General features: G+C 33.1%; 1 protein-coding gene across 1 annotated transcript in view; it reads right to left on the bottom strand.

Annotated features, from left to right (window-relative positions):
* LOC113518393 (tetratricopeptide repeat protein 39B-like) overlaps nt 1-17,051 on the bottom strand; it is a 35,967-nt gene that overhangs the window by 8,789 nt on the left and 10,127 nt on the right. The window contains exons 2-10 of the mRNA XM_026903299.3: nt 12,537-12,592; nt 9,091-9,203; nt 7,684-7,718; nt 5,684-5,785; nt 4,190-4,373; nt 3,252-3,409; nt 1,979-2,144; nt 1,264-1,425; nt 371-534 (exon numbers count right to left, since the gene is read on the bottom strand). Of these exons, the coding sequence (XP_026759100.1) occupies nt 371-534; nt 1,264-1,425; nt 1,979-2,144; nt 3,252-3,409; nt 4,190-4,373; nt 5,684-5,785; nt 7,684-7,718; nt 9,091-9,198 (1,079 nt within the window). The 5' untranslated portion in view covers nt 9,199-9,203; nt 12,537-12,592. The remainder of the gene's footprint in view (nt 1-370; nt 535-1,263; nt 1,426-1,978; nt 2,145-3,251; nt 3,410-4,189; nt 4,374-5,683; nt 5,786-7,683; nt 7,719-9,090; nt 9,204-12,536; nt 12,593-17,051) is intronic.

The raw sequence follows: 17,051 nt of genomic DNA, 5'->3' as shown, positions 1-17,051 counted from the left end.
CATTTCACATATCATTTCATCAATATATATCTATTCACTAAATATATTGTGTTAGTGACCTTTATTTTGGTAAAAACAATTGTCGTAACATTTAAATGATCAAAGTAGAGATACTGGTATAAAGACTTTTATATTACATTGAATTCGGGTTCAATACTTAAAACTATCGGTTAAGGATGGTCCTCAAAACCATTATTTACTTATAAATTATCAAAAACGCTATAACGCACAGAGCATAAAAGTTGCACCCTTACTTTCTATGATAAGCTAAATATTCTTTCTATCCACTTAGGTAGCTACCATCGTTTTGCTTCACGTGACATAGTACAATGTACTTAAATGAATAAACTCAACATGTGCGATGACTTACCCATTGACCCACATGATCTCCCAGTAGCACATGTGCCGGAACTGCCTCCAGGTGTCTTGGCTGACGATGGCACGATTGTACGTATCGATAGCGGGTCGAAACATGCCTTTAAGTAATTCCAATCGACCTTTGAATATTAAGAACCACATGCTGTCCGGGTATACCTATTAAAAAAATATAATATTTACAAATTTTGTATTCTGGTGTATTGGACTGGCGACGATGGTGCCACATAGTAGTTTGTAAGGATAATAATTACATGTAGAGTCATGTACAAGCACTCATATATTTCGTTAAATGAATGAATGAATGAACATGAAATGATCTTAGACTAACACCCACATTATAAATATAAAATTGAGTCTGTTTCTGTTAACTTTTGATGCCATAACAGCTAAATCATTTAACATGACATTTAATAGAGACTTATAGGGGTCAATTGATATGTCACGCAGACAAAGCCACAGGTAAAACAAGTATCTAAAGAATAATTTTAATCTCGATTCATGAAGCCAAAGCTACGAGATATGACGAGTAAGATATACATGTAGAATTACTTGAGATTCATTGAATAAGGTATATATTATAGAGGGAGACTTTGTACAAAAGTCGTTTGCTTGGGTACCTCTGTCCCATTCGTGTTTCAACCGTAAAGCAGTCGTGTTTGCATGGCTGTGTTTCGGTTTGAAGGGTGGGATATGGTGGAATAGCAATGCATGGAGGGTGTCATGGGTGAAACAGTATACGCTGTTATATTCATGGTACTGATCATGTTTATAGGCGACGGTTACCACTTTTCATCAGGTGGGCCGTCAGCTTTTTTGCCATTCTAAGATGTATATAAAAAAAAAGAACTAAAATAAATTAATGAACATCTCCCTTGAGGTACGCACCATAAGCTCCTTTTCTAGAATTTCCTCGCATACGTGTAGATCACCGACCGCACCAATGAAGTGACATATAACTAGATGGTACGCGAGCAACGTGAGGTCGCATAGAATGGAGCGTATACCGGGCGACCGTGACCCTGCCTCCAACTCCGCCAACCCGTGAACCTGTAATATTGTGCGATGTATGAAGTAAATAACTGAAAATAGACATGATCTTATCTTCTATTGTGTATATGGCGCATTATTTCGCAGGGAGGCTCTTTAAAAGAGGCGCATATGTTTTTTTTTAATTGATGATAATTGAATGGTACCCCGCCTACACTATTGGTATACATTGGCGGGGCACCAGTGAGAGATGATAAGATGAAGCAGAAGGCCTACCATGAAGTCTTTTCCCAAATTTCGGGGACGAACGAAACAGAAATTTGATGTTAAAATTACATAATACATGCTGTTTAGGATTTTTTTGGAATTTTCCATCTCTGCTATATTACGTGTCGTTCCTATAATCGACTCACGACATTCTGTTGATGTAAAGGAGCGGTGAAAGTATTGATCTGAGCTATTACATAATTACGTTATTATGTTGATACGTGTTTCGATTATTGTATAATAGATAAAAATTACTATAGGATAAAAGTATTGCTACAGGTAACATTAGAATTTTATATATTTGTGTACTTTGTATTGTAATATTTGTGTTCATTCAAAAACCAACCTTATTGCCTGAGAAGCCAACGAACTCCAGCAAGCTGATAATTTTTGGTGGCAACAATGAGATCATTACGTTAAATGTGGCCGTACCCAGCCTTACTCCACTTTGAAAGTGTACTTTTGCTTCTTCATTGGCCCATTGCTTCTTCTCCAATATTTTGGAGCAGTCCCTGTTATAAAAAACATAAAAATATTAATAAAATCCACTGTGTCTTAGAGCTTAAGAAATAGTGGTATAGATATTATTATTTCAGTTATAGTCATTTATTTCCATTGCAGATATCATAAACAGCTAAAAGGAATAGTCTTGATAATTGATTTCCTATATTATTGTAGACATTATTCATTGAAAGTCTATATAATTGGTTACTTGTTTAGATTTTTTTTCTCACTTTTTATACTTAATCTTGCTGATTACTTTGAGTTATAGTTTGTTTCATTTGCTCTTTTAATATAGTTTTTTGTTATAGTAATATTTATGTATATATATATATTTATTTAATGTATTATATGTACGTTTATATTAGTCTAATTAAATGTTTATAATATATGAATTAATTTATTATTATAAGTATTAATTTTTATATTCCATCAATTCAATAATGCACCGCCTGCTTATTTTTCGGTTTGCCCAGGTAGAGAGGTTTGGTAGAGATCACCGTCCGATGTACATAGTTTCACTGTGCATTAAAGTTTAAATAAATTTAATTTTTTTTTTTTTGTTTTATTCATTTAAGTATGTGCGCGTTGGTAAAACATGTTAATAGTCGAAGGCATAATAATGGTGGCGGGATTAAACAAAATAAACTCTCAAATAAACTAACCGGAATTAGTTCTGAGCCACTTGCATCTGTTCAATTCTCACAATATGTTTGGTGTCGTCGTTCTATCTAATGAAGAGTCACTCTACACTACGTTTGTCTTTATGAGCCTCCAATTCGAAAACTATCCTTTCCATTTAATAGTTGGTTTTTCGAGCTTTGTTACCTGGACCATTGCTTCTTCTTTAAGTATAAGCATAATACAAGTAATAGTACTAAAGTACAGTGTAGATACTCCCTGCCGCCCGCTAGGACATGACCTCACCCCTTCTCTAATACGCGCCAGCACCCAAAGACTTATTTCCCGCGTTAATCGTAACTAAAGACGCACACATTGTCACGTGTACAGACAGTTAATTATTTCTGTAGTTGTGATAAGCATGGATCGTGGCGTTTTTGTACGAAGTGTCCGAGATATCATATAAATACAAAATGATATTTTAAGATCTTGCTTACTTGTAACTGTTGTAACAGTTTTTGACTTTGATCGTGCCCTTTATGAGGCCTGTGAGATCTTCGCCTTCCATTATGGTCATAGCAGCTTGCAAGAGCAGGGCCTCAGCGTAGCACAGTTCCGCGTGTGCTTCCATATCACTATACGTGCCATAATCGGGCTGTAAAATTTTTAATAATATAATGATATAAAGAAAAAAATTTTTTCAAAAGGTAAAATGGGTAAATATGTAAATTTTTGAATACAAAATATCATTATAGTAATTAGAAGTCCAATCAACATACATGGATCCCGAAAAACCAATGTTTAACCGAAAATAAGTCTTTCTCCACATTATATTTCGCTACAAAAAATATTTGAGTGCCATTTTTAATTAAATTTTGGGTTACCTAATTATGTTGAATTATTTTTTATACAATTGTCAATCTGCTTTAGCATTAACTATTTTTTTTAATAGAAACGCTAAAGGTAGTAATAACATATGTGTCCTTATAATTAACTAGATGCCTGCTTTGGCTTCATATATGTGTTTTTCACTTTTCCGCACGATTATTCAAACACTTTCTTTGACATCTTGTCAGGACAAAGTTACGGACTGTCCAAACGAGACCTACAGATAAGTTAAATTAAATTATAAAAATTACAAAAAAGAATTAGCCAATTAGGTGCAGAAGTTCAGAAGCACGATATTCGGAAATTGAGTTTTATTTATATAAAACATATACTGTAATTTGTTTCAATTGAACTTAAGGAAAAAGTAAACAAGTTTTAATGGAATTTTCACAGAAACCTTTAAATTTAATTCAATCAATTAATCTATTTTTCAATTTGTTTTGATAGACTATTATTAACCATCAGCAGACTGTCTAATGGCCGCGTTAATTGTTTGATCATTTACATTCTCTTAGGTTTCTATTAAAATTGACAATAAACAACCTACCTTCTTGATAATAGTGCCAATACTCTCGACAAGAGTATAGTTTCTCCTTTGTTGGTTGCATATTGAGATGCAAACTTTGAGGGCGGCGAGAGCACGGTTAATCTGATTGTGGTCGAATGTGAGCATTGCCGGAATAAATTCGAATATCGCAGTGCCCAGACTGTGGTACAGTGATGTTTGACTCCTGAAAATATTTCTAATAATCTTTAATTTAAGTAAAATACCTATATGCAAATTTCATATTATTGTAAAATATTCCTAAAAGTTTTAAACCCCACTAACATTATAAATGTGAAGATATGTATGTTTGATACTTAATCACGATAGGAGGGATTTGAATGAAATTTGGTACATGCAAGGCTTCATTTTAACTGAACACATAGCATACTTCATATAGTGTATTCCACGGCTTTGCTATGCTAGTTGTAATATATGAATATTCAACCTTAACAGAAAGTCCTTAGTTATAATTTCATTTGCAAGTTAAATGGTACCTTATAAGTATTATGGATGTGAAAGTTCGTAAAGATGTTTGGAACAAACAAGCAACTTTTCGAACTGTTCAATCACGTTTAAACGAAGGAACGGTTGAACAAAGAATGAAATTTGGTACATAGATGGAGCACAAGCTAGATCAATTTATAGGATAGTATTGTACAATGAGAACAACAGGCGATTATAAAATAATATGTCACAAATCACTTATATAAAAAAAAACGGATACGTACGAAAAATTTTATGGTAATGGCTTTTGCGTGACTCGCGTAGGTAGACACAAAGCGTTTTACCTGTTTCCGCAATGATTGAGATACGGGCATTGTGTTTCGTTTGATTAATCAAAGGTAAACACATTAATCCTTAAGTACTATTGATGTTTATACTACAGTTGCTACTGCAAACAAGCATGATAGATATCTAAGTGTGTAAGAAATAAGGAATACAATAACATCTAACCGATAAAGCAGCTTATACCCACAAGGTAGGGGTAGCCAAGCTCTTGACAAGTGATGTCTTTAATAAAAACATATTTTATGTGATCTATTCCAAAGTAGTGTATTTCAAAAGGGGAAAAATAAATAAAGGGGAACACGTTCTGTATGTTATTTATATAAATAGATTTTACTTTATCTGGACAAATCAGTGTAAATCCTTTTCACTAAAAAAACATTAAAAAAAAATGTATTTTTCAGGCTGGTCTTGTATAAGTAATATGGATATGGGTACATGACGCGTGCTGTGTACATTTGAAATAACCATTTTTTTCTTCTTATTTAAACGGCTATCTTGGACTATCGCTTTCGCGGTGGCGGGTTGATCGTAACCTCCTGGCCTTCCCTTCTATATAAGTTATAAAGTCACTCTGTATTCCATTATCATAAATAAATAAAGTAGGTGAAATATAAACTTATTATTATTTATATTTATGTACATATCAGTATTGATTCATAGTCTGTGTAAAAACATGCAATTTAAATAGAATCAGATTTAACGTACCAGGGTTTCATTATATTCATGGCACCAACTAAATCATTGCTGAAAAATTTCCTTATCGCCACTTCGCATTCCTCCAAAGCTGTGTATAAATCCATCGAGCACCTACGCAAATTAAACCGAATCAGTGAAGAGGTAAATTTAGCTAAACCGAAACAAAAACCGTGATTAAAGATAATAAACGAACATTTTAAAATACTGTTGGTGAAGTATTTCACAGTATTCGTTTATTACAAAATTGGTTATCACGATAGAAATAAAATTAATATTCATTGTACTTTGTATATTTAGATATAGTATAAGTATTAATCATGATATTCTGAATATTTTCTAATACGGAGCATGCTGTATTTACAACACTTATAAAAATAACTAAGCGACATCTATAAGTATAGTCGTTTATCCACCTGTATTCATCAAAATACAAATTTTAATAAAAAAACAAAAATTTCAAATAGTTTTAAAAATTTGTTTGCCAAGTGTTTCTTTATAAAATTTTTTTTAGCCTTAGTAAAGTTATTTTCACGTGCAACCTCAATCACCGAAAACATCCTTCCTTCCATCCAAACAACTATCATTGCATTCATATATATACATATCTGTAATTACTGTCTCTTATTGGGGTAGGCAGAAACAACGGAATGCCAAATACTTCAGATTCCATATATTAAATTATTTGGCTCTTCTTCAGCACGTCGCCTATTTGGTCGACATACGCCCATCTAATGCAGTCTCTATCGAGATCTCCATCCAATCTTGTTCGATGTATCTCTTTCGTAATTTTTCTTTCAACCATTATCTCCAAATGGCCCAACCAATACAATATTGAATTTTCGATATTTGTCACTACATCCTCTTTCGGTGCACACTTCTCTTTAAACACACTACTTCTCACTCTATCTATTAATGATTACGGCACTTCTCATAGCTCTCATCACTATAGCATTTATCTCGATTTTATGCTTTTCCTGTCATACTCCCGATTCGTTTTCCTACATGAGTGTTGATGACAGTATTTCCTGAATTATGGCCGTAGACACTGTTTCCTACTTTCGCTTTCCTCTCAATATCGCCCTCATACTTTCCATCCCTCGTTAAAAATTAATACACGTATCTGATATGCTGTTAAACTTTCCTTCCTCTCAATAACCATTACTTTCGTCTTTCTCACATTTTCATGGAAGTTTTTGCATACGCTTTATTCTTTACTGTCATGATTTGTTATAATTCATACTGCGACGATGCAAGCAGGTAGACTCTTGGTCGTAGTCGTATTAAAGCATCTTAAATATTATCCATTTATTTGGATTCCATAATCAGACTTTTAGTCCTTACCTAAAAAGGTAGCATTGTATATATAACGTTTTTTAAGTAAGAGTTAAGATGTGTTTAATTTACACTTGAGATATACATTTAAGACGTATTAAATTTTGATTACGAATTTATCTAAAAATACTTATACTCGCCGTATACAGTATTCATTGCATCACTAGTTTTAAGTTCGTTTTTTACAATGTCTATTCTAAAATTATTTTTGAAATTTACCATATAAGAAAACACCCTTATTAATATTTGGCGTATATCAACTGAGAATAAAAATCGTTTCCTCACTATATATTCGAACTGAGTAAGGTTTGAATCGGCATTTCTACTGCATTAGTGCCAATGCTCTTTACAACTTTCTTAGATAATAGTAGTTTCATAGATAATTGCATTAAATTATAATACACACACACACACGCACACACACACACACTCGCATGGAAAAACACTCACTCATACTTCAATTGCTACTAAGATTGGATATAGAGAAAGGATATACAGATAAATTATCTGAGGAAAGTAGGTAAGGTTTGTGACTTAATAAACTGACTGATTGTAAAGTTAATTTCAGAGGTTTCCCTATGATTTTCCCCCTGGAATTAACTTTACAAAAAAAGGCAACAGTAATATGGTCAGGTGGATACAGGAGAAAATATTTATTTTAAAGTAGATATACTTACGCAGGCTGCTCTTCTGGTGCATCGACGAATTCATCCTGAAATAATAAAGATGTATATTTAATTTAATGTAAGAAAGCTTATAACTGTAATAAAAATAGGAGATAACACGCAAATAACGATGTATTGTGAAATCGTAAGATTAATCTGTAATCTCTCTGATAAAAGCAGAGCCTCTCTCCCACTTTACCCTACATGCAATTTAAGATTGTTTTCCACAGAAAAACGATTTCAATTGTGATATAACCAGTTTATTTTGATTTCGAAAGTGAAGTATTGAACTGACTTTAATAAAATTTCTGTGTTTTTGTATATCCTTTCAGGTAAAAAAAGGAGAATTTTCAAAATCGGTTTATATTAGACGGAGTTATGACTAAACCCAAAAGTAAACATTAAAAAAATGCAATTGAATTGTGAACCTCATTCTTTTTTAACTCAATTGAATATAAGTTCTATTTGCGACTATATGGAATCAAGTTTATTGATGTATATTTATGATGAACAAATATAATTCATTTCGCGGACAGAGTATGATTCGACCAATTCGTTTGTTCCACGCAAACAATAAAAAGATAATAAAGCAGAGAACAGAATGGGTACGTGAAAGTATTCCGAGTTTTGTCTGCTCACTTCCGGCTCTCGATAATATTATTTAACGTAGCTGTCATATCGTGCCGTCTTCCATTAAGCATAAATGTGTTTATTACCATTACACCAAAAACATAAATATAAAAATTGATGAATAAAACGGCTCAAGGTTTCCATCTAACTTTACTAATAGAAAATAATGATTATCTTAATTTTTTTATGCATCATTCATATATTATCATACTAGCTTTGACCGGGGGGGCAAAGGGATTGTTAATAATGGACCTAGGAGCCCTATATTATATTGTTAGTAATGCGGACTATCGATTCCATTGCTAGCAATATACCCTGTCAGGTCAACCTCCACGTAGTCCCCGCTGGAAACCACTGTGTTGAATTCGAGGTGTATTTATCACGACCTATCAACCCTCACTGGTGCACCGCCAGCGTATATTGTTAACGCAGACGGGGCTGCCATTTCGTTATTATCCATTAAAAAAGCTTAGCTTTGGTTGCAACATATCTGCGTGGCTGGAATAAAACGTACTCCTTCATACCAAATACTAGACGTATGCCAAATTTTATGAAGATTGGTTGAGCAGTTGATTAGTAGAAAGTAATAAACAAAATCACTTTCACAATTATAGCTAACATTAGTACGGATTCAGAGTTTACTTGTTTACCTTTGTTTTTACAATTTTTTATTATCAAAATGTAAATGTAAATATTGGTTATTGTTGTATTTACAAAAGAATTTATATACCAACTCCTATTTTATCACTTAGTCGTTAAAATCTGAATAAAGGATGATTACCAACTTACCATATCATCAAAGTCTTCAGAAGCGATGGGTGGGCCAGAGTCATCGCGGTAAGGATCTCGAAGCAGGGAAGGCGCTAGGGCAGGTACCGTCTCTTGTCTCAACGCCATTTTATCTATACAATTATGGGCATATATGTAATGTAAACAAACTAACATAATATTCTAATATTTTTTACGTAATATATTACACTTTAATATAATTATCGTTGTCCTTGATGACGAATTATATATATGTATATAATACTGTTATTGTGACTACAAAGATCTTTTATAGTAAAACTCTGATGTGTAGTATGGTATATTCATACATGACTGTTTGTTGCCATAAATATATATCATCATCATCATATCAGCCGTTAAATGCTCACTGCTGAACATAAGCCTCGCCCATAAAGGGGGGTTTTGATAGTAGTAGTAGTTGCCATGCTTGGCAGGCGGGTTGGTAACCGCAGTTATTCTTTATTGTTGTTTTAAGAGGAACGCTGCTGCCCATTATTCGACCATTAAGTTTTTTTAATTGTCTCTTACGATACCTACGGGAACCACACGGCATATTAAGGTGTATATATATATATATATATACATATACAGTAGTAGGTATATTTACATACTTTATACTTCGCTAATGCGAACCAATGTAAACAAAAGAAATATAATAAAGTGAAGCCTTATTTCTCTTGGATGAATACAAATTTCGAGGTCAGGTAAACAAAACATCAAACTTTCCATCGAATCGATAAACAGAATATTACGCACAATATTTTGAATATAAATGCACATAAACGCAAATAATATATTGGTTTGTTCATTTAGTTCATAAGATAAAAGTATCATTTTGTAATAAAGTATGTATTGTTAGATACACAGTGTGATTAACAAACTGCTCTTTGTCCTGGCAGACTTTCAGCGTAGGGTTAATGAATTCGCAGATACTCGTTTAGATACCTACCTACGAGCTGTCTACTCAACTCATTATTTAGTTATATACCTACAACTATGGTATTTTGCTTAAATAATTATATTAGGTATAGGTATGTTTATAACATATACAAATAAGAATGTAAGCAAATGTATTTAAGCAATAGTTACCTACCTACGATTCTTCAAATACACGGTAAAAGCGATAGTAGATTATGTGTATTTGTGTTTATTTAACTATTTAATAAAAAAAAAAAAAAAACTTTTCATATGCCGTAAAGTTAGTACTTTATACAAAAATGCATCATGAAATGAAAAATCATTATACGATTAAATTACTATAAACTTTTGGCCAGCAGTGATGTACAGTTTACATAAAAATAGACAAATTTTTTTTATAACACAAGGGGCAAAGCAGTATATGGCTCATCTAATGGTAAGTAACTTTTTAAGGCCATCTTGACCTTTTACTCCAGATGATTGCAAAACTGGAGATCGCTGGTATATGACCCATATATATTCTTTATTATTCCCTCCAAACCATCAAGGATAGTAGAATATTTCATTAGAAACAAAACATATTTAGTAACGACAATCTTATATTATACAGAATATGGCTCTCTCTCTGAAAGAGAATATATTCTAATTACCGCACTATACAGATAGCCTCATATAGTTTTCTTTTTGATGAGCCGGTGATTTGTTTGTGTGAACTTTGCTGTTTTCTCAGTTACATCCTACGATATTTTGTAATTAAAATTTTGATTTACGTTTTGCTCTCAAACTGTCAAATTATTTATCAGTCTACTATTTTTCGAGGCAATACATATAAACCAATCTAAATCCGATAGGGTAGGGCCTGATATATTGGCTACCTTTTATATATTATCGGACTAGTATAATATTATTTGTCACCGAGGTTATAATTTCAGCCAATCAAATGACAACAAAATACCTACATTAATGAGAGCATAGCGTTACTTACCTTACTGAGTTGTATTTACGAGGTTTGTCCGGAAAGTACGTATAAAAGTTTTTTAAAAATTTTATTTTACAATTATTCAGGTAAATCAATTTTATCCCCTTCAAAGTACTCCCCCTGTGACATAATGCACTTGTGCCAACGCCGTTTCCACTGTGAGAAGGCTCCTTGAAAGTCCTCTGGTTGTAGGTTTCTCAGCTGCCCCGTCGTAGCTTTTTTATCTCATTTATGTTCCCCAAATGCCGCCCCCGAAGTCACAATTTGGTTTTTGGGAACAAGAAGAAGTCACTCGGGGCCAAATCCGGCGATTTGGGGGGTGTTCGGTCACCGTAATGGAATTTTTACTCAAAAACTCACGGACAACAAGAGAGGTGTGGGCAGGGGCATTGTCGTGGTGAAGAATCCAACGCCCCTCTCGCGCCAATTCTGGACGAACTCGTGCCACACGAGCTTTGAGGCGTCTGAGCACATCGACGTAGAATTTTCCATCAACTGTCTGGCCTGGAGGGACGAATTCTTGATGGACAATCCCCCGAACATCGAACTCTTTCTCGGCCCTCTCTGAATCTTTTTAGCCACTTGTGGACGGTTGGTTCCTTCACAGCATCATCCCCATAAACTGTTCTGAGATCGGCAAAAATTTCACGGCCATTCTTGCCGAGTTTCGAGAGAAACTTGATTACGACGCGCTGCTCTTCAACGGAAGCGGGCTCCATGCCGACGGGGTTTCGTTAAGAGGTAACTTCACAGATGGCGTGACAAGCCAGTTCGCACCGCACGGCGGTCAGACCAGAACTGAAGCATTGTTAGGGACATAAGGAAGGGGTCCTGCGCTTACCTGGCCTCCCCACTCCTCTTTCTCGCATTCCAGAACACTTTTATACGAACTTTCCGGACAGACCTCGTATATAACAAAATTTAGTGGGTAAGGTCATATTGACGCTAAAGTTTAATTATCACTAATTTAATTATATTTTTTATACCACTGAGGTGGTAAATCGATCCACATGAACCTATGAACGCCTGCAATACCAGGGGTATTACGCACGCATTGCCGACCCTGAAGAAACCTCTTTATCCTCCCTTTGAAGAATCCCATGCTGTAGTCTCTCGGAAAAACCTAGGCAGGGAGATCATTCCATAACCTGAAAGTTCGTAGGAGAAAACATCTCTGAAACCGGGTTGTACGTGAACTCCCTGTCGATGGCGAGCCGTAACAGACCTAATATTGTCTTATATATGATGGTAAGTTTATTATAATAAATACTATTATATATATATTATAATCAATATTATGATAAATAATTTTTATTTGACAAAGAATGACATCAATCATGATAATAATATACTCACGCATAGGTATCAAAGATTTTGTTCTTAGATAGGTATATAAAAATAATGTCTATTACAACGATAACTGAAATCGGTGCAGTTTCGTGAAGGTATCACTAATAAGTACGTAGAACTAATAGCTACATTAATAATTGGAAAAATACAGATTGAGATATGACATAGAACAATGTGATGATGACTATGCGATACCAACCTAATCTTTTTGTAAATTACAGATGAGATATCTTCTTCAGCATTGTCATTTTATACCTGAAACAAACAAAGTATACGTAATGTAGGTACTGTCATTATCAACAGAAGGAAATAGATGTTCTCAGTAATGACACTACGTGTTCGAGAATTATTCTTTTTTACTTTATAACAGGCATTCGTGCTATTCTGTTTTTGAATCTACCTTGTATAATAAACAATCAATAGTTTTCGCAAACGCAAGTCGTGTTATTTATATAAATGATAGAAATATAATTCTGTATAATATTTAGCATAAAGCGAAATCAGCCAATGGAAAATAAAGGATAATTACAGTAGGCATCATTACCGTCACATTTAAACTACATGTGTTTTGATGTAATTTGTGCTCATTTGGAATTTATATCTTTTTATAACAATGAACATAATACTAATTACATACATATAAATGATATCTTGAACTAATAACAAAATTGTTAAAATACTAAGTTAAATGTATTCATAAGATACTAATAACAATATTAAAGAAATTTTAGGATTCTATATCTAGATAGCATACATAAATGAAATTTTTAGAATTATGTGTCTCTGTATCTGTCCCTCAGGACATTTGTCAATAAGGCATCATATCTAAAATTTTTAAGGCTGTACAAGAAGAAAGCTGATCAAGAATGATGAAAGTACTCATAAAAATTCTATTCTATTATATCTTAAAAAAATGGCGGCACTAATAGGTAAGACTAATAGGTAATACACCTATCCCCCGATTTACACGGTAGATACGTTCCTGAGAAAAACGTGTATATCGAAAATTAAAAATTTTCAAGTCAAAACCGTGTAAATCGAAAAGCTTGCAGAAAATGCATAATTTTGCTATTTAACAGTTGATTTTTTTTAATATTCTTACTCAAATACAATTTTCCGTACATAAAACTTTAATTTTATGCGAAGAAATACAGACACAGTGTGCATGTGCAGCAAGTCAGCACACATAAGCTCGGGATTACCCGTGAGATGTGTACACAGCGCACGTGTTCCAACACAGTAGTATTTAGTAGAGTGCGATAAAAACAAAAAAAAAAAACTTATTTGGAAAACCGTGTAAAAGCGAAAACGTGTAAAACAAGTACCGTGTAAATCGGGGGATAGGTGTACTCATAATAATAATAATAATAACAATTAGGTTAGGTTACTAAATTAAAAACTAAAGCATTGCTACCGAGCCCAAATAATATGAGTCTGACATACTCTTTCTTGTAGGGTCTTATACTATTGTATATTTTAATGGGTGCTTTATTTACTTACACGTACGTTACAACACAAAATCTATTTAGCTATCAATTAGTTTATTTTGTGACTCAAATACATGTAAATGCATTTTAAAATTAAATACTATGAAATAATTTAGACGCTGGATTGTCTGAGTATCGTTGTTGGGATGTCGCAACCTCAATGTACATCATTACGTACATCGTCTACCTCTGGCGTCTTGTATGTAAGACTGTACATATTCAAAACATATTTGTAAAATACAAAGTATCTGTCATTATTTACAAGGATTTCTCCATGTTCTTTAACGTTTCCTTCTTTTTTTTTATTTAGCATAATGTATAAACATTAGATATATTACATAATAATAGTTCTATTCGCGTTAAACACCACCAATGCCGGTCCACAAGCTCGGTTGAGAAAGAAGCGAGGTTGGTGTGGAGGAGCTTTACTTAACTATAAAATAACCAATCCCATGTATCGGGCGGCGGTTACATAAGAAGAACTTATATCTTTTAAGAAAAGGCTATCATATGCCACAGGCAACTAATTACCCCTAATAGGAGTGGATTCGCCAACTCGTAATGGGCAGCGTCGCGTGTATAAGTGATGTTTAAATTTTTAAACTTTATGAAAAATACAAAACATAAAAGGAGTTCAGTCTCTAGCGGTTCTACTTGGCTTGGAATCTTTGAGAGAGATCCAAGCCAAGCGAAAAATAAATGGAGAATTGTTGTTACACCTCCGTTTTGCTGATGATATAATCTTCTATGTCTCTATAATCGCAGAGTGGAAACTAAGAACTGCCCAGAAAAAAGTAGGAAGACAAACTTGCAGTGGGCTGATGATGTAACAAAAACAGCGGATAAGGTCTGAATGCGCAGAGCGAAGGATCGGGTTTACAGAAGATAGATTCGCGTTTACAACTTCTGGGTTTCCTGGTTTAAAAGCGATCACGCATATGTTGTGAGTGAGCTTACCGGACTATCCAAAAAAACATATAGCTGAAAACCTGATTAAAAATTAGATAAATAATTCCTATAGGTACAATATCTTTATAGTTGAAAAAATTTTACAAATTCAAAACTTCGTTTTTATTTATTTGTTACCTTTTGGCGCTTTAATGGTCCAACCAATTCAAGCAAATATTTCAAATGGACTATTTTTTATCCTGGTCAATTAATGTATACCGGTTTCGCGGACGAAATCGCTCGTAAACAATAGTTTACTATATATTTTATTATTCTCTAAACATTCGTTTTAGCAAAAATCGTGAATTCATAACACAGCGGTGCGAACTATGTATGTATGTATGTGAGCGAACAGATGATGAGCGTAGGTGGCACCACAAAGCTTTAAATGTTACTCTGCCCGATGACATAATCAGTAATGAGCAGATGTGATTTATCCATGACTTATTGGCTATCTATAGAAGGATAAGAACAGACAGTTGTTCAATTTCACGTGTTTGCTATAGTTTAAATAATAATTATTCTAAGAGTGACGGAAATAGTTAATATATACCTATGTTTGCATATTGAAGATACTACTCACATACCTCAACATTTTTAAAAAGGTACATTTTTGAAAATGCAAAATACTTGTTACGAGTAAAGGATTGCCAGAGAGTGAGTCGATTTTTTCTAGTGACAGAAATGCTACTACTATCCATTATAGAACTAAATACAAAAATATGTTCATTAGTCAAAAATACAAATTAGAAAAGATGTGATCTCACTTGTTTATTTAAAACGTAAAAATATATGGTAAATTATTTAACGGATACTTATTTAAAGTGCGTTACTAATAAATACCTAGAATCTTTATGTGGAATTGTGGGCATGTCGAGTGTTACTTTCACCACAATGGCAATAGTTAAGAGATAATAATTTTTGGAACTTAATATATTTATTCATTTATGTTACTTTTATAATTATATACCGTACAATAAAGGAGAGAAGTTATATATCATTTTTGGTTCGACCAATTTTGATAAAACATACCTGTCTTTCGTTTTTATAAAATATCGTTGATATTCGGTCAGTCTTACTTATATTTCCTAATCAACAGATAAAAAATCTCGAAAGTGGCTCTCATTATAAACAAAAATGTGGCACAAGCATATCTCAGAAATCAGTTGAAAATATTCGCAAAGCTAAAATGTTAATTAAAAAATAAGAATAATTTTTCATAAGAATATTTTTTATGTACGTTAAAATCACAAACAAGCCGACGGCTCATCTGACGAAAAATAGAGTACATATACTATGATTAAGAGAATACAAAGACTGTAATGTATCAGGGGTAACATTCATGTGATATTATTTCTGACAACTAAGGTATGTCTATGTACCTAATAATAACATTTCCATATTACCCTTTAAACTGGAACACAACTACCCAAGCACTGACGTTTGGTAGCAGAAACGCGAGTGGGACAGAAGTTCCCATACAGAAATGAGTACTTTTGTACAAGTATAGCCTCCAGGAAATGATTTAATCCTTATTTCTTAAAAAAATATTATAATTTTAACATATTATTTATGATAATTTAAAACAAGACGAGATTCTTAAGTGATATCTTCGCCTACTCTTAAACCGAGAATTGTAAAGAAATATTTAAATATGGCAATGAGAAATTAAAAAAAAAAAAACTTGATGATTAATAACCACATCAACATTTATCCTTATAAATATAAATAAATGTGCATAAATTATGCAACGAAATGATGAATGCAATACGAGTACGCATAATATAAAAGTTAGAATTTAATTCAATGATGAGTATCATCATTGAATTAAATTCTCTCGAAAGAATCATTTGGCAGTGGAATAACAATATATTTTTTAAAGACCCAGTAGAGATGCATCCTTAAATATATAAGCGATATTTATTTCATAGCTGTGCAGGATAGAATAACAAGGAATTACTCATAAATTGAGTCTTGCAACTGAGAACTTTCAGCGCCTTTGAAAACCATCTTGGTGTGGAGGTCTTTTGAATTTTCTCAAACGTTCTAATTAATAAACGTTATAGGTAACAAAATATAATATAAACACATAATCGCAAAACTAGAGGTTCATGCAAAAAGATTATGACAATAAACATTCGCAATATGCATACAGCATAGCGTAGCCCAGCTAATAAGTTGAAGGCATCTCGAACAACAAAAGTGAAAATTATCAATATATAAATAATCTATTTCAATTCAATTAAAATTTTTTAAGTTGTTTAATTATAATTTTCATG

Source organism: Galleria mellonella, unplaced genomic scaffold, assembly GCF_026898425.1.
Source record: "Galleria mellonella isolate WM207_F2 unplaced genomic scaffold, CSIRO_AGI_GalMel_v1 utg33, whole genome shotgun sequence".
NCBI lineage: Eukaryota > Metazoa > Arthropoda > Insecta > Lepidoptera > Pyralidae > Galleria > Galleria mellonella.
Note: the sequence above shows the minus strand (reverse complement) of the source record. Positions and strands in the feature narration are given on the sequence as shown.